Here is an 18,879-nt window from a genome sequence, read left to right on the forward strand (position 1 = left end):
GTGTTTTCACATGAGGCATGTTGGGTTTTCATTCTTCAAGGTGCAGAGGCTCCGTCTGCGCCTTCCAGAGTCTCAAATGTGAAATAACCCCACAGCTGTGTTTAGCCAACCATCACAGAATTTCAAATACATAATACATCAAAATATACATCAAATACTTATACATAATACTCAAGATGTTCAGTCACATGAATGTAGTCATGATAGGATTGTATAGTAATATTTGTAACAGAATTATGAGTCTAAATATGTTTATTTTAGATTACATGATAATAAATAACACAAAAATGTTACCCCACTTTTCCCATATTGCTCTTTTTGTGGTACATTTTTCAAATTCTTCTAAAGCAATGATTTCCTGGCCTGCCAGGTTGTTACAGTATGAAATTCTGAACATATGCAGCATAATATACTGTAAAGCGCAATACACCAATGAGCAGCTTCTGAACACTGATATAAAAATATGTATACAAAAATATAAACTGCAATATATGGCCTTTCTACACATTCAACGTGTTCAGACATTAGCACTTTTGTGTTTGCATGCACAATTGCCTATTTTGTTATTTTAAGGAATGCGTCATATCTTTATGTGCTTAAAATAACAAACATATACTTTTTTATAAAAACATACAAGAATGAATGTAATGAATAAAAATTCACTATATTTACATCTCGTATATACATTACATTTACATACTGAGTAAAAAAAATGGAGACTTTGTTTTCTCATGGCCAGATGGTGTCAAAGTCAATGTCTTTTTTTCCCATGGAGGAGATTTTTCGTGAAAGCACTGGCCTTAAATCTAGCCCAGCAAGACCAAATGCGTGGTAATTACTGGCTGTTACGTTACCAAGAGCTCTATTTCTTTGCATCTGTCCTTGGATGATGGTTTCAAATGACCGCAAACACTCTGAACGCTTTGCCTCCTAGGGGATTCTGTAGGCTAAATGGAAGAATAATGGCCAATATTAATCCAGAACCAGCAGGATAGAAAGATACATGATTTAAATGCTAGTATGATTCATTAATCACCCGTCAGATACTCACGATACCCTCAACATGCTATGTAATAAAGCAAAATAAAACCAGACTGTGTAGGTGGTCTGGTTTTATTTTGCAGAGGAGTAGAGTTTATAAGATTACGGTTCGGCCACCCACTAAATAAAATGATTACATTATCCAACTAAGCTCATATAGAGGGATATTAGGTAGTTAGACTGAAGACCAGCTGAAGCCAAGAAGGAAAGATCAGCTATACACAGCAGTAGTAGCTCAAAAGCTGACTCAACACACTCTGTACCTCTCTGAGGTGATGCCATTCTGGTAGGAGCCCTTGTACTGCCTCCTCTTGTCCACAGGCATTACGTCCAGATAACCTCCCGAGTCACTTTGAATCACCCCTGCGTGGATAGCTGCCCTGCATATACTGGAATTCTGCTCAGTGGGACAGAAAGAGGAAAGATGGCTCATTTTCTACTGCAGTCGTAACAGAACAGTGACTTCCTAATAGCTGCAATAGAGCGACCCAGAGGAACATTTTATTGTTCTTTTATAGCTCAGGCGACTTATGTGAATAATCAATTACGTTAAAGTATCAACTTTGTTTCAGATGATTCTCCTAAAATTCATTAGGGGAAACAAAAACAGACAATTTCTGGAATATAATAATAGTATAGAGCTATAAAAAAAATAACGTGGATAGTTTGAGTTAAATTAAGTTAAAGCAAAGTAAAATACATAGCAAAATACGGAGCAAATCTGAGCAGTTTGAGATCTCTTTTGAAATCCTAGAGGAGGAACATGTGGAAATACTATGGTCTGTTTCTCAAAAGAATCTGAGAAGAAGAAAACTTTGGGAAAAGTCTCTATTTGCTCTATATTGCATTTCATTGCAGGCAAGGAGAAACAATTGCGGTATTAAAGCAATCTATTTTTCTATGGGAATGCCTATCCACTAATATTTGTACTGGATTTGGAAGATAGCAGTGACTTTTTTAGTGCTTAAAAACATGACAGTAGAATGAAAAAAAGAAAAAAAAAAAGAACAGTGGTTTCCTGGTGTCCTGCAATGCTTTTTTTATTTATTTGGGCTTCTTTTAAATTAAACATCATGCTTTTTGAACCCTGCATCATGTGCAAGGCACTGCAAAAGAGCGCAATGGTCAATCTAGCATGTTTACATGGAAAAAAAAACATTGGAAAAGCAATGCGGTGGAATGAAAAAAAGTGTTCTGTGTGAACAACCCTTAAATGGCAGGGAGACTTACATCTGAATAATAGCGGGTTCCGATTACTCGGGCATAGCTGTCGTACAAGCAATTACGAGGACAATACAACCTAAAAAAACACACCTTGTTAGCTGTTGTGCTATTAATGACAAATTTACTGCATGCATAGTATTTTGTGTAATCCATCAAGATTATTTTAGTTACAAAGTCAGCTAACCTGGGACAGTGCCGGACTGGTTTCTTGAAAGGGCAGAATTGTGCCACCGTAGTTTCACAATTAATTGCTTTCACTGGAAGTCATAAACATTTGTTATTAAATTTCTTTTCTCAAACTTTAGTAAGTTTATCTCATCAAAAATAAGCACATGTGCACTTACCTGGGACATTTGATACGGTGAAGGCATTGGCACTCTGATTTTTCCTGAGGAATAACATGGAGAATGTGAGAGCATTGTTGAACCCACATCCAGCAGCATGAAACATGTGGGTTCTGTGACTTACGCCAAAGTCTGAACTCCATTTTTGAAGGACTTTGAGAATCGTTGCCTTCTGCCCACCCTTGTGACATCCAGCCAGCCTCCATCATCATCTATTATTCCAGCATGCAAGCCACTGCCACAGATACTGGATTGCTGGAAAAGCAGCAAAATTAATGAGAGAGACCCTGAGCTAACCACTATCCATCCAAAATTAGATATAGTATTTAAATACATAAATGGAAAAATCAACATGTAAATCTGTGCAATGCCACATTGATATAAATAAAATGCAAAGATACTGCATTTACCTACCATGTCGTAATGACCCGATCCAATTACTTTTCCATAGTTGTACAAGCAGCCTGGTGGGCATTCGTACCTGATTAAAGATTTACCAGACACAAAATTATTCATAGTAGAATGACCAAAACACATTTGTTTGTAGCTGATGTGCGAATCAACCCATTTTACCTGTTACAAGTAGTTCCTTTGCATTGATCACGTAATCTAGTATCACATGCTACTTGCTGAGCTGCAGGTGAAAAAGAATGAATAGATGTAAGAATGTAAACACAAGAGTGTTGTTTCTTCTTGTTAACATTTTAGAAATATAAAAGAACATATATATATCTATGCAAACATACATACTTTCTGATGGCATCCAGTAAAGACTTTACAGCCCCGTCCACTTAAGTCAACCTATGAATGAAATGTTGCAATGTTATCTTACACATCTGGGAAGTACTGATGACTTCGTTCCTCTCAATGTTCTCGTTGGGAGAAGAAGTCAGGGTCTCATCTCTGTAGTGGGTGTCGTGGCTTCGGACTGGCTCGGGTTCTTGTTCAATGTAGTTATTTTCCTCTGTCTCAGGAGTGTAATGATAATGACTGCCATCATCTGAAGAGAGCACCATTTAATTACATTTTTCAAATGATTCAGGACCTACAGCCTTCACATGTTAGCTAAATACTGTTTTATTAACTAGTTTCGGGATGTCAATAGTTTAAAATGTTAAAATTAGTTATACTTATATAAACAAATAATTATATAAACATAATTTTTTTTTAATAATCATACTAAATTAACACATAAAATTCATAAAATACAGCACATCATTTTATAATATAGTCGGCTTAGTACCTTTATAGCAGAGATTGCTTCTGCAACCACCGCCATAGCTGGGTGGGCAGGCAGAGCAAGGTGTCCCGTGCTTGTATGGTGCATGTCCCCACCAGTTACCTCTGTGAAAAGGATGCCACATGATAAAAGCTAATAATAGTGCTTTATTAGAATTATATCATACGGCAAATGACAAAAAAAGCTGAACATTCTTACGGTGGAGAGTAATTGCAGACCAGGTACACAGCTTTGGCCCAGATCATCCCCCATACATTCATGTTGTAGCACACATTGATGGCACAGCCAATTTTGTTGCTTGTGGCCCAAACCAGCTGTGAAAAAAATCATAATATCACTATTTCTATATAGCATATCTCAACTGTTTGATTGCTTGTATCACTGCAAAATGTAAATTGCTAGAGTTACAGAAGGATATTGTTGATTTGGTAATGTGAATGTGGTTTTACCTGTGTGTAATGTGTGCAGACGGGCCCAGAGCACCTGTAGGGGCAGTGAGGGTTACACTCTTGCGGATAAGGGTAGCTGAAGTCTCTCACCTCATCATACCAGGCTTGGACATGAAATGTTGGGGGTCTGTCTCTAAAGACAATCATATTTAACGCAAACAATTAGTGCACTGTATAAGATTGGAATAAGATGCAATTGTTATTTGATGTGAAATCAATATTGTTTTTATCTATTCATAATACAGCACCTGCCCCAATGAGCTCCCAGGTTCTGGCCGATCCGGGTCAGTAGGTGAGACGGTCCATGTTCCCACAGACAAGTGTGTGCCCAGTGCTCAGCACTCCTCTCCAGTTCAGTGTCCCACACCTGTCAAAGCGAAGAGCCACAAGCTATATTCACACAGCAGCAGAATATGGTTATCGGTCCTGTATTTGAGTGCTTAATACAGTTGTGTTCACACATAGTTCGGTTACTCACCCAAAAAATTAAAATTATTTACTCACCCTCATGTCGTTCCAAACCTTTCTTTTTTCTGTGGACCATAATAGAAATTTTGAGAAAAGGTTTTTTTTTTTTTTTCAAAGTCAATGGAAGTCAATGGTCACCAGAATACTGTTATCAATATTCTTCAAAATATCTTCTTTTGTGTTCAGCAGAAGAAAGTCAGCCATATAGGTTTGGACACGTGGGTGAGTAAATGATAGAATTTTCATTTTTTGGGTGAACTATCCGTTTAAAACACAACAGCAAATATTTTAAAGGGCAAAAGCACCTCAAAACAACGTTCTGATAACATTTTTTGTCAGACTGCTGAATCTGGTTCTGCCTACAGTATGTACGTCAATGCATGGTAGTTTAGTTCTGTCCAGTAGATTGATCCTAATCTACAAGTGGGCCAGTTGAAGTTAAAAACCATAAAGAATTTCTGTTTCACTAACCTGGCACAAAACAAAGGCATATTAAAACTGCCATTAGGGTAACAACTCTACTGGCATAAAGTGTTTTGTATGAAAGAATAAGCAGTGTACTGTTCTGTACAAGGTTTTGATTATTTCAATACAGAGCAACTTAATTTAAAATTACAAATGCGTAGTTTGCTACCCTGTGCTAATGTCTTCCATATGTGCAGAGCTGGTGCATTCCATTCCATCAGTCCTCAACAAATACTATTCCTCAACCATCTTGATAATTCTGATCTTTTATCCTCCACAATAAAATGGATTCTGCATTTTAATCATGCTTGGATGCCACAAATTGCATTCTTGCTGTTTACAATGATGTTAATGCGAGCTGAATAAATATGCTATGTCGTCAATATGTACTTGAAATGTTTACCATAAATATGTAATATTGGTCTTTCAGGTGCATAAAATTGCAGCAAGCTTTCTGCATCTGAGCAGAACATAGAACGTAGTGATGCAAAGCCTGCTGGCATTTTATGTGGCCTTTGAGACCCGTCTTGACATTGTTTATTTGTTGCGACGCCTAATTTGCTGTTACAGCGACCATCTGGGTGCATTCCAAGGGAGATATGCATCCTCTGTGACTCCCTCTAGTTCCCTTTCAGAGTAATTACCCAGAGGACTGTGTAGCATGGAGGTAGCTAATGTCTCCTCCCCTACCTGCGCCCCACACAAAGACACATTCTATTAAACTTTGTTGTGAGATACAGGGTTCTGGGATTTAACAGATTTAACATTGAATTGTTCAGAGTCCCAGAGCACCACAGATGTTATCAACTCAAAAGTAATTGACTAAGAAGAATGGTTGAAACTCTTCTCTTAAGCTGATTGCAAGTGTCAGTCATATGGAATGATCCATGTGCAGTGCTGAGAAATGCATCATATATCACATAACAGAAACACAGTTTTGTTGTACACTGGACCTAAGTGCTAAAATAAGATGATGGTCTCTAATGATTTAGAGTGTTATATTCTTTTCTATTCTTTGATGTCTGAGTCAATATTTGCCTTCGTTGTTGCCAACTGCAATGCAGCGGGACGAAGCAGCAGCAGCAGCTATAGATGGTTCTAAGAAGTATCAGGTCATATTTGGCCAGAAAGCAATGAGAGGTCTGGCTGAGTGCCACATACAGTAGGTGAGCCACAGAACGTGGGAAGGAGAAGCTGCATTTTGGCCTCCCTGATGGACCTGAAGAACTGTTTGTTGTAGACCACAAACTTGACTGTAGTTCAGTCAGTGTGTTCCAGTGCATTTGTGCAAAGTGTGGTTATGGTGTGGTACCCAATACCAATTGGCAGAGCCATCTGATAAATTTATGAGCCCCCTCATGACCCCACCAATGTATAAATAGCCTTTTAACTCACAATTCAATGGGCAAGTTGTACTTCAGCATGATTTTACAAACATGTGACATCTTATAAGATGTTTTCACATTTGCAATAGTTTTTGAAATACATTTCATTGATTCTTTCTGTGCTTCATCCTGACTGATTCATATCGGTTATTGGATGATATCAGAGAATTTTACATTTATTTGATATACGTTGCCAGATACTGCATATTTAATTTTATATTTCCATTTTTTTACATTTAGATTACTTGTGCCGTCATCTAACGCTTAATGAACTACACTCTTAATAACATTGTTAAATCTCAAAGTATTACATTTTCAAACTATTTTTTATAATGCTATGATGTCTAAATCTACTTCTAGTATTTAAAACAATTGTTTTAGTCTTTTACTTTTAATCTATTTAAACAAATGGCATACACATTTAATATTGGCTATTACATAAAAATAGTGTAGTAGACAACTTAATTGTATTCAGTATTTGGCAGGTAAAACCAAGTCTGACCCTCAATACATTCTTGTTCATGGTTTGATCATAAGTTAGGAACATGATTCAGTAGAACTGTGACTGAGGGAGAATCATGTGATCTTACCATGTACTCCATGTTTGAGGCAGGGGGGTACACCTGACCTCTCAGCTTATTATGTAGGTCAAGAATCAGTTGCATATCGCTCTGTGAAATTGCTCTTTTGCCCCTTGACTTGGATTGCCACCACGCTTCATCCTTATCCATGTATTTTTCCAGGATGGCTTCTAAGTGGGTGGCATTGGGAATCACCATGGAGACCACAGTTTGGACAGTCACAAGCAGAACAAACCCACTAAATAAATCTTCATGTCCACACTTCATGTTTCCACAGCTGTCAGTTACAAAATCCAAAGTGGTATCTGTCCTCTGCCTGTGAAATCAAAATCATTTTTTATCATGATGATTTTTAAATAATTTTAATGCACACAAATGTATACTATATATACTATATATATATATATATATACAGATTTTTTTTTTACATAACGTAATACAACACAATAATTATTTGTGTGCATTTTAATTTGCATGGATGCTCAGAAATAGATCAGTGCACACAAGCCTGACTGAAAAGTGCAGTTTCACAACTGAGCTGATTGTTTCTCACTTGTCAAAGACTTGTGTACGCCTTTTGCCACACACATGCAATATTTCATACGGTCATTAAAACTAATCACACAAGCCTTTGAAGTCTGTAGTGACTCTAATGCTACTTTTAAATAAATTATCTTTACTAGAGTTGCCCTTATAACACTTGTAGTAGCATCAATTTCTATGACATATTTTAAAATAAATGTTAAGTGTTATTCTTACTGAAATCAAGCAGCATTTTACCTTTTGCCGGTCTGCGCGAGGATGTTTAGCTCCGGTGTTGACTGGCTGAAATAGTTATTCACTGCTGTTTATGTAGGCTATTTCAAATACACGTGTCCCCCTGTTTTGATCTGCTTGAAGTTTCTTTATGAATGAGTCATAATGAGTCATTGCGAGGCAAAATAGTGTACGTTCAAATGTTTAAATTTGTGAGGCTGCTTATTTATTTTATAGTGAACGTTTAAGCCACGCCCACAACCACATCGACACACCCACAGCACCGAATCACATATACCGGTGAAAATATAAGTATTCTGTATTTCTGGTCTGCGTATCTAGTCAATAAACATTAATGCTATTTTTATTTGTGTCCGTGTGGTAGGTAGACCAAATGCCCCCTACAAAGATAGTAAAATCTGAAATGTTTGACCTTTTGGGGGCATTTTTGATCAACTGTAGTTTTTTTTCTTCTTTTATCCAGAACGTTTTCTGTGAGGGTTAGGTTTACGGGATAGAACAGTATATTGTATAGTTTGTAAAAATCATTATGTCCATGGAAAGTCCTCATAAAACATGAAAATCTAAATCTATCTATCTATCTATCGGACAACAATGAACTGTACAGTATTGTGATACTGTGTCACAGATCAAACAAACACTAGATGGCAGCATTGAGTGATTTGTGAAGCTTTGAACTCCGTGAACTCTGAATGCTCTCCACAAACATGAAATTTGGGCTGAACAACTATATGGATTTATTTATACGTAACACAACTGATTCAGCTTGGATTTTAAAGTGAGAAGCTTAATTTATCACATAATAATCTGGTATATCTGGCAAAATCACATAATATCAGGTACTTCTCCTGTAATCTTAGTAGAGAACGAGTTAAAACTTCTCTTTAGATGTATACATTACAATGTGTGCATCTGTGGAAGAAGTCATGCAATTGGTGAAAAAAATTATATGTCTTCAGTGTGAAAAAAATGGTAATTTCTGTGTATCTGTTGGCTGGGGAGCCTTCAGCAGGCCCAGTTAATGTATGCAGTGGTTCTGACCTATATTTTGCTGAGGGAGCTGGGTTGTTATGTTTGTTATTTGGTGGTGGTGAGGGGGAGTCTTTCAATTTCTTTCTGCTTACATCCATTGTCAATATTGATGGTCTGCAAAATAAAAATAAGGGTGTGTTATATTTTCCCTGAGCAAACATACTATTGGTTCACTATTTCTCATATTTCAGCTTAATCTTGCACAGTGATCAGGATTATTTTCAGGTGTCTCAAAACTCTGATTTTTGAGGCCTGTAGATCTGAGGACAGCTCTGAATTTTTCATCAGAAACAGAATAGAAAGGCATACAATAGAAGCTACACAAGTGGTAAACAAAAAAAGAAATAATACAAAAGAAAATCTGGAAAGTGGATGTGGAGCAGTGCTGAAGAACTGTCCAGGAAAACTGGAACCATTTAGCTTAATAGACACACGATTATACAATCAATAAAGGCCATGTAGTGCAGCAGCCTCTGAAAGACAATGAAACAATAAGCAACATGTGCCAGGAAAATCTTAGAAATGTGTTTACAAATGAACTCAGTACATCTCTTGAACTCGAAGAAATGTCATGTTGTGTATTTGCAAAAGCAATGTTTTAAATGCAGTGTCAACCTCATGTAAACTGTACCCCAAAACACACACACTTCCAAGTAGTAAAGACTTCTTTATTAGTATATTTTCTGCAAAAACAAACAAACAAAAAAACTCCATATTGGGCTGAAATAAATAATCTCAGCGCAATATGTGCTATCTTGTGTGTAGTGAGATTTGAGGGCATATCGATATACCTATCTCTTATTTAAAAGAAAAAAAGAGAGAAGAATACAACACCGCTACTATACGCTGTGAATGAACAACAAATGTCAGTTAATAATCATCTCAATGAGCCACCAATTGAAAGAACTGTTTGTTACAATATTCTGGCACAAATAATGTAGTATATATAATTAATATGAGATTATACCATTTAATAGCTTAGATGCACATCCTCTCTTCCAGAGAACTATAAAAAAAAGTAAGTGGAGTTGGGGAGAGGTCACAATCTGAGGTCATGTAAGTGTAACCATAGCAACATTATGTAAAGCAAATCAAATTCAGAGTAACAATCCTTGGCATATAAGAGCACCATTCCATGATCATTTATCATGGATTGCCAATCTAAATAGGTAAAAGCATCAGGCACACAACAACATAAAATATAACTCAACATATGAAAACTTTACATGACCAAATAAAAATGTTGAAAATGCATTCAACATTATCATTACAAAAACCTCAGAGTGCATGGTTTCTGCTACTGAAAATACACAGACAGCTATAAAAACTTCTTACGTCTTTTCATTACCAAAAAATAGCTTGAATGTTTTATGTTTAAGCACCTTGGAAAAACCCTGATGTAACAGACTTTTAAAAAATGAAGAAATAAATGTGTATAAAAGTGGAATATAAACACAGAGCGATCAGCACAGACCTCATCTGTGCACCAGAAGAAAATATAACTAATCTATCCATAAGCATCAATATGATGGCTTATCATAAAACAGTCATGTTAAGATTGTATTAACATTAGCACCATTTCTGGAACTGATAGTATCACATACATAAAAAACAACCATATCTGCTGTACAAAATGCATATACATTTAAAAGATATGTTACACAGTACATCACTGTAAAATGCACACAATAGCATAAAAGGAACAATTCACCCAAAAATGAAAATTTGTTGAAAATGTACTCACCGTCCGGCCATTCAAGATGCAGATGAGTTTGTTTCTTCATCTGAACATATTTGAGGAAACTTAGCACTACATCACTTGCACGCCAATGGATCCTCTGCAGAGAATGGGTGCCGTCAGTATGAAAGACCAAACAGTTGATAAAAACATCACAATGATTCACAAGTAATGGGCATGACTCCAGTCCATCAATTAACATCTTGGGAAGTGAAAAGCTGCATGTTTGAAAGAAACAAATCCATCATTTAGGCTTTTATAGGCATACACTCTTAAAAATAAAGGTGCTTAAAAGGTTCTTCACAGCGATGCCATAGAAGAACCATTTTTGGTTCCACAAATAACCATACAGTCAAAGGTTCTTTAAAGAACCATCTCTTTCTTACCTTTTTATAATCTGAAGAACCTTCTTTCGCCACAAAGTACCTTTTGTGAAACAGAAAGGTTCTTCAGATGTTAGTTGAGGAAAGCAACACTATGAAGCACCTTTATTTTTAAGAGTGTAGTTCACCCAAAAATGAAAATTCAGTAATTAATTACTCACCCTCATGTCGTTCTAAACCCGTAAGACCTTCAATCGTCTTTAGAGCACAAATTAAGATATTTTTGATAAAATCCAAGATCTTTCTGACCCTGCATAGACAGCTACCATGTTCAAGGCCCAGAAAGGTAGTAAGGACTTTGTTAAAATAGTCCATGTGACATCAGTGGTTCAACCTTAATTTTATACTCATGCGAGAGTATACCATGACGGATGCGTATGATGCTGCTGATGCAGGAACCGGCATTCTAACGTAAAACCCAGATGTGCTGCACCTTGTTTTCAAGCAGAAGAATGCACACGCATTGATCTCTTCTGATTCAGACTCTGATTCTGATTTTTCAATGGAGAAAACAATATTTTGGATAGAGGACTCCTATTTTAACCAGAAGCAATGGTTTTAATATCTTAACGATGAATCTGTTTATTAAAAACTCACAGGTTTTCACTTCACAAGATGTTAATTGATGGACTGGAGTTATGTGGATTACCTGTGTATTATTGTGATGCTTTTATCATCTGTTTGGACTCTCATTTTGATGGCACCCATTCGCTGCAGGGGATCCATTGTTAAGCAAGTGACGTAATGCTTAATTTCTCCAAATCTGTTGTGAGGAAGAAACAAATTCATCTAAATCTTGGATGGCCTGAGGGAAATTAGCAAATCAGCAAATTTTCATTTTTGGGAGAACTATTCCTTTAAACATATGACAGACAGTTTATTTAAACCAGTACATGAAGTTTGAGTTGATGGCAGGAAAGCACATGTTGTTGCTGCATGAACCTCCGTAGCTTGGAGGGCAGGCTGAGCATGGCACACCGACTCTGTAAGGTGCATCACCAATCCAGTTGCCCCTGAAAAATAGGACTGTTTTAAAAATATACCACAAAGATGAGCATGCATAACACCTTAGTCATGTACTGGGATTATCAGATTGAGAATGGTACACTCTGTGCTCTTGAAGGGTGTAAGATCTGGCTAGAGTTGCATTAAAATATAAAAACATGACTAACTTTGGAGAATAATTGCAGACCAAGTACGTTGCCTCCCTCCATATGACGCCCCACACTACCATATTGTAACAGGTTTGGATGGCACATCCAACTCTGTTTGATGACGCCCACACCATCTGTAACATGCAGAGAGTGTCAGACATTTTACTGTTTGCTTAATCTGAATTATGACTTACAACCAAACTCACTTGTGTGTAATGTGTGCACATTGGTCCATAACAGCGCATCGGACAGCGGGGATTGCAGTCATGTGGGTATGGAAACACATAATCTCTGACCTCATCATACCAAGGTTTAACCAGCTGAAGAATGGAGCGGTAACTGGCAGGAGCAGAAACAATTAAGATGCAATTTAGAAAATGGGAGGGGGTGTGGGAGCATTATCCACTGGACTGCATCCAAAACACAAAATTCTGGTCTGGCCCATTGCCTTGAGTCTTGTTCATTGTTTGTAATTGGATAATGCTGCCATAGTGACATTTCAAGCCATTAAATGAGCACAATTCTTCTTTATTGTAAAAAATAATAAAGATCTGAGAGGTTGTTCTATCAATAGCAAACAACTGTTCACATGCAAGACTTACTTGCCAGTTCGGACTGAGAGGTTTTGACCCAGATATCGGAGAAGGTAAGGAGGTCCATGTTCCCAAATACAAGTGGCTGCCCAAGCTTCTGCTGACCTGGCTAGGTCTTCATTCCAAAGCTAAAACAATATAACAACAGAGGTAATTGTGTGAAATAAAAAATTAATTATTAATATTTTACAATTTTTACAGCTGAAACCATGAAGGACATCATATCCATGTCAAATAAACTGGAATTTAATCCTACACACACACACACACACACACACACACACACACACTAAATGTACATAAAATGCACATAAAAGCAAGACATTGTGATTATACAATAAATCAACAAGTATTTTATCATTTTTAAACTCAAAAGTACATTTATCGGTGGGATTAAATGGTCTATTATAACAGGCTTTAATAATATTTTATTGTATCCAGCAGGAGGAGCTGTCGAATTATTTAAATGCAGTACCGCATGTCAATCTAATCAGCTTTTTGTAGTTTTGCTATTGAGAGATAAAATGCTGCATATTGTTTCTTTGGAAAGATGAGAGGGATGAGTTGGTTGCTTACCATATATTCCATGTTGGCTGCAGGTGGGAAAACATTCGCTCGCACCTTGTTGTGATAGTCCAGAATAGCTATCATGTCACCTTGCGAAATGTACCGTTTTTGCCTTGATTTGGGTATGGACGCAAATCCGTCATTCACCATTTCCGATTTATTAATAGTGATATTGGTTCCGATGAGCGTTTCAGTCGCATTTCTGATAATCCAAGCGCTCGCATCACTGGCTATGAATAGAAGAAGCAAGTCGGTAAAAAAGTTGATGCTCTTCATCCCTCTTTGGTAAATGATCTGCGATTATCTGCAAATAAAATAATACTCATGAACATTTACATCTCAAAATGAAATATAATTGAAACAATGAGTGACATGATATTTGAAATATATAAAATATCATATAAATTATATAAAAAGTTTATGTAGGTTTATATAAATTTCCTGCATCAACATCGTACCGTTGAAGTGTTCGTAGGCTATCTGTTTGAGTGTGCGGCGAAGCAGCAGCTCCGTGAGTCTCAGTTATCCTGATGGAGATCTCTCATCCTGTCCACTGCTGCCTCTGGCTTTTATACTGTGCTGTTGTGATTCAGGAGGCAAGCGCAAGGTGCTCTGCTACCCGCGGCACCTGAACAGGGCATGCTAACCATGTTTCCAGCCAGAATCAGGCCAGCTCACTATTTTACACTCTTAATAGTAGTAATACCCTTATGAAAATTAACCATGGTTTTACTACAAATAAAACCAAACAACCATGATTACTATAGTTAAATCATGGTATAAACAAACATAAAACCATGTCTGCATTTGTGATCGGAGAAATGACAAACAACAAGCGCTACTCTACACTGCTCAAAACTCGCGTTTGAATCATCAGTGGCAAATCCTTTAATTGAAAACGTACTTACAGACTGTGAGTCAGAACATAAAGGAAAAATTGAAATCGCATCATATGACCCCTTTAAACACACACACACACACACACACCAATTATGTTGAAAAGTCAGTGTTGAATAAAAAGCTTTCAAAATTTTTTGTCATAATCCTTATTGCATGATGTTACATCTCACCCCGGTGGATATCATAATGTTACATCTCACCCCAGGGTATGTTACAACTAACCCAGACTATGGTGTGAATTGTAACATTTCACTCCTTGTGCAACTAAACCATGCATTTTCTGTTTGTGCTGCAAAGATAACAGCTATGCCATTTAATAGCAGACCACTGTAACTAGTGTGAATCACATTTTGAATGCACTGGTTTAAAAGAATTCCAAGATACAGACAAAAATGTAAAACATGCTAGGGTATGTTACAGTTAACCCGGACTATGGGGCGAATTGTAACATTTCACTCCTCGTGTTTGAAACTAAACCATGCATTTTCTGTTTGTGCTGCAAAGATAACAGCTATGCCATTTAATAGCAGACCACTGTAACTAGTGTGAATCACATTTTGAATGCACTGGTTTAAAAGAATTCCAAGATACAGACAAAAATGTAAAACATGTTACAACCATCCTCTATACCTTAGACACCATATTAAATTCAACACGGATTGAAAACGAAGCTGTGAGGGATAACCGGTCTTTGCAATGGCATGCATATAAAGTTCCTATAGATCATGTAATTTTCACAGGACACAACTTTCAAAACATTTTTGAGGTTTTTGTCTTCAGACAGTTTATTTTTCAGAAAGATGTTCCATCAGTTGAACAATCCGTATGTTGTTAATCCATTGTACACACTGTCCCTCACAGTCTCGTTTTCATTCCTATTAAAAATTAAATATGGCACTAGGTCGATAGACTGGGCAGAGACAGGTAGGAAACAGATTTCCCAGATAGGTGGTTCTATAGTGTTGACATGAGCAACAATAATTATTCAGAAACTTCTGACCAATTAAGTATTCTGGACAGGCAGGCCTGTAATAAAACTAATTATAGGCTAGTGTGTCATTAGTTGGCTAGCTGTAAAAAAATATATAGCCTAGCCTGCCATGTTGTACTGGATGCAGTTTTGTCTCCTTAAAAAATGACTAATGTCATAAAACATTAGTCTATATATGTAAAATGGTTACATATAGCATAACCATTTTTTGTGGAGATTAAAACATTTTTACAGACATAACTAACTTTTCTCAGTGTATTTAACAGCTTAGGTGTAGAACGTCAGTGAGATATGTTTTTTGTATTATACATGTTTTTTTATGTCTTATTCATTCAGTATCATTATTCATGATACACTTGTTCAGTGTTTGAGTCCAAAGAGCCCATTTGCCAGCATGTGTGTAAAGCCAAGTTAAGAAGCCCTTCAGAGGCATATCGTTTTCTTTGGCAGGTGGAAGCTGAGTAAGAGCAACGTGACGCAAATATGACCCCACTCCCCCTTCAACTCTCCTCCCTTCTTCCGCTGAACTGTGAATTTGCAGGTTTTCTTGGAATTGAGTGCTACTGCTTATGCATTCTTCAGTCCAGAAGGGAGATGTTTACTGTGTCCAAGCAGTAAGGAAAACATTATATCATGACTTTGCAACTTTTCAGTGGGTCTCCTCTCAACTGGACCCAATAATAATTATATATTTATTTATCTTTTAAGTAAAGCCTTTGTAGTGACTTGAGATGCAAATTTGCATATGCTATATTCTCTATGTACAATGCTTTTTTCAGTTCTTTGGCTGCATGTTTTTTGTACTATCCATATCTAATAAACCAGGGTATCCAAACCTATTCCTGGAGGGCTACTCTCCTGCAGAGTTCAGCTCCAACCCTAATTAAACACCCCTCAAGGGAGGTCTTTATCACTTTTTTTTTTCTTTTTCATGTTCAAGCTGTAGTCCAGTGCTTTTATGGAGTACTGAGAGGATTGTTGTGCTTGGAGGTTCTCCCTACTCTGATATCTTATATAATATCAATAACATGAAAGCAAGGATTTAATTGTTACTAGAATTTGCCTTGTATCATAATTGTTGGGCTAGTTTCTCTGTCATCCCTGAGTCTAATCTGAGCACAATTGTTAGCAAGTAAACAATAAAGCAAGAAATTATGTCAGACATGTTTTCACATTCTGCAACAAAAGACAAAGATGTAAAGATGTATTTGATTAAGCAAATATCAGATACACAAGATTGCTTGCCATGGCTGACACACTCTTTGAGGGCATGTTGACAAATGTTTTTTAGTTAAATGTTTTTCATTACAAGCTGTCAAGATTGTCATAGTTCTTTTTTCCAAAGCACTTTACGTTACACTTATTGCAGTGACAGCTCCCCTGGACAGACAGTTCAGGTTTTAGTTCAAGAACTCCCCTTACCAAAAAGAAGTATACTTCAAGTTTATTTTATTAAGTATACTTAAGTAAAGTTCAAGTATATTTTTAAATATACTTTATGTAGCCTAGTAAGTATACAAATATCAGTGTACTAGTATACTTGTAAGTGTACTATTTCAATCCTCCTTGGGACTAAATTGGCCCACTTTCTAGTGTATAAAATTTACTTTTAAGTATAGCCTACTTTAAGTATAACACTAGTAAACTTTGAGTACACAACTGGTTTACATCTATGTTTTAGTTTGTACTGCAACTATACTAAAAGTGAACTTATAGGCATACTGATAGTTAAATACTTGTAGCATTTTAGTACACTTTGAAGTATAGTCTCAGTAAACTACTAGTTTAGTAGCATTTACTTCCTAAACAGAGCACAGGGTAATAAAGTCGTTATTCTGTGACTATGAGCTGCCAGTTTGCAAGAACATCATTGGGTGGAGCACACAAAGGCTCAGCAAGGATGTGGATGGTTTGGCAGTAGAACTTTTGTTTCTTCTACTCTTCAGTTACAGCTAAACAGTACTTGTCCACTAAATTTGAATATGCATTTTAAAAGTATCAAACATTAGTTCATTAAGTAATAATTAATTTAATTAGCATAATACTAGGCTGAGGCCAACATGCATAAAAACTGCAAAAGCTTGCATTTTTATATCATTTTACTTCTGCTGAAGCTCAGTCTGTGTGAAATGTATCCTTCAACTCAAAAACAGCCTGAATGGTTCCTCCATTAAAAAACAAATATTGTGCAGAGGTGAAAGGAAATCCATAAGATTCCAGATATTCATTAACCTTATTCATCTGGTTTCTTGTATACTGTTTTATAATTTTCTTACTTTTCCACAGATACTACGCTATTTAAAATGATGCAGTTTCCAGTTACGTTTATTTATCTAATGTTTCTTTATACACTTTTTGTCCCATACAGTATATGGCATAGTTTGGTGATACTGACACATTATTGAAGTGTCTTTCTGCAAAACTGAAAAAGAAAATGAAATAGCATTTGTCCATTTTATTAAGGCTATAATTGAGGGCATTAAATTGGAGCATTGTCCTGGACCCTGTTAAGAGGGGGTTCCAATAAAGTCCACTCATTATTGAAGCACAGTTCAAGAGGGCACAAATGGCAGCATAAACTGCTATACTGTGATGGTACACAATACTTCATATGATATCAAAACTCATATCTGAACATATTCCATTCGTTGGTCTTTCACTCTGTCAGAGTTTCGTTCGAAAGGGTACGCCTGTTTCATCCGGAACCGGTGCTTTCGGAGGATACGATCAATTGTGGAGAGGCTGATGGCATTTATCCCTCGAAAATGGGGGAAACCTTTGAATCTCTCGCAGGCGGATTACATTACTGGCAATGACCATGTTTACAAGCTCCCTCTCTTGCTCCTCCGACAAAAGCCTTAGCCTGCCTCCACCAGGTGGTCATCTCTGTGTCCTCATTAAGCACTCATTATTGTAACTGTCACACATCCTTTTTACAGGAAAAAATGGAAACATACTATGGCGTTATGGTTTTGAAATTTTAGTTCAAAAGCCTGGTTATAGTGTTTTAGCAATCGAGAAAAACTGTAAGCGTTGCTCCAAAAGAAAACATGCATACCTTAAATGCATTGTAAATGGCTTTGGATTAAAGCCAAATGCATTAATATACATATAAATGTCTGAATCTATCTCCAGAACCTTTTGATACATCATAACAAAGGGTTGCACTGTAGGTATGAATTTCAGTGAGAGCATAGTAAGTGTATGTGTGTGCGTGTGTAACAATTCTATCTGCATTCCAACATCTTTTTTCTTCCTCAATTCACATGTATGCCAGAAAAGAAACGAGCTCTCAGTACCATATATAGAATTACACTACAAAAATAGAACTAACAGATGGCATTTACAAATATTCAAACTATTACAGTTTTTCTGAATTGCTAAAACACTAAACCCCAATCTCTGAACCAAATTCTCACTAGCTTAAACCAAGGTGTTATCAAGGCTGGATCTGTCAGACCAGTGGGGGTTTTCTCTTTGTCTAGCAAAAAAGACAACATTACTTGTGATGTGGACAAAGTCCTCAGGCCGGACTCAAGCACAAAGA

General features: G+C 36.7%; 2 protein-coding genes across 2 annotated transcripts; both read right to left on the bottom strand.

Annotated features, from left to right (window-relative positions):
- Positions 1-279: 279 nt before the first annotated feature.
- LOC107732556 (cysteine-rich secretory protein LCCL domain-containing 1-like) lies at positions 280-8,138 on the bottom strand. Its single transcript, XM_016543915.1, has 15 exons — positions 7,978-8,138; positions 7,207-7,513; positions 4,547-4,665; positions 4,299-4,431; positions 4,048-4,163; positions 3,853-3,953; positions 3,442-3,609; positions 3,183-3,243; positions 3,024-3,090; positions 2,734-2,864; positions 2,610-2,653; positions 2,450-2,522; positions 2,272-2,341; positions 1,305-1,438; positions 280-947 (listed from the first exon to the last, which is right to left on the bottom strand). The coding sequence occupies exons 2-15, from the start codon at positions 7,462-7,464 to the stop codon at positions 896-898; spliced, it is 1,527 nt and encodes a 508-aa protein (XP_016399401.1). The 5' UTR covers positions 7,465-7,513; positions 7,978-8,138; the 3' UTR covers positions 280-895.
- Positions 8,139-12,004: 3,866 nt separating this feature from the next.
- LOC107732565 (peptidase inhibitor 15-like) lies at positions 12,005-13,969 on the bottom strand. Its single transcript, XM_016543923.1, has 6 exons — positions 13,900-13,969; positions 13,451-13,745; positions 12,884-13,002; positions 12,488-12,620; positions 12,300-12,415; positions 12,005-12,140 (listed from the first exon to the last, which is right to left on the bottom strand). Exons 2-6 carry the CDS (start codon positions 13,715-13,717, stop codon positions 12,005-12,007), a joined length of 771 nt encoding a protein of 256 aa, XP_016399409.1. The 5' UTR covers positions 13,718-13,745; positions 13,900-13,969.
- Positions 13,970-18,879: the final 4,910 nt, after the last annotated feature.

The sequence above is a fragment of the Sinocyclocheilus rhinocerous genome, unplaced genomic scaffold (genome assembly GCF_001515625.1).
Source record: "Sinocyclocheilus rhinocerous isolate Xijiao unplaced genomic scaffold, SAMN03320098_v1.1 scaffold1420, whole genome shotgun sequence".
In the NCBI taxonomy this organism is placed as follows: domain Eukaryota; kingdom Metazoa; phylum Chordata; class Actinopteri; order Cypriniformes; family Cyprinidae; genus Sinocyclocheilus; species Sinocyclocheilus rhinocerous.

Coding starts and splice junctions, on each gene's coding strand:
- LOC107732556 (XM_016543915.1), bottom strand. CDS start 7,464: ATGAAGTGTGGACATGAAGATTTATTTAGTGGGTTTGTTCTGCTTGTG. Junction 4,666..7,206: donor CCTCAAACATGGAGTACATG/GTAAGATCACAT, acceptor TCGCTTTGACAG/GTGTGGGACACTGAACTGGA. Junction 3,091..3,182: donor AAAGGAACTACTTGTAACAG/GTAAAATGGGTT, acceptor ATCTTTAATCAG/GTACGAATGCCCACCAGGCT.
- LOC107732565 (XM_016543923.1), bottom strand. CDS start 13,717: ATGAAGAGCATCAACTTTTTTACCGACTTGCTTCTTCTATTCATAGCC. Junction 12,621..12,883: donor CTCTCAGTCCGAACTGGCAA/GTAAGTCTTGCA, acceptor TGCTCCTGCCAG/TTACCGCTCCATTCTTCAGC. Junction 12,141..12,299: donor GTCTGCAATTATTCTCCAAA/GTTAGTCATGTT, acceptor CCTATTTTTCAG/GGGCAACTGGATTGGTGATG.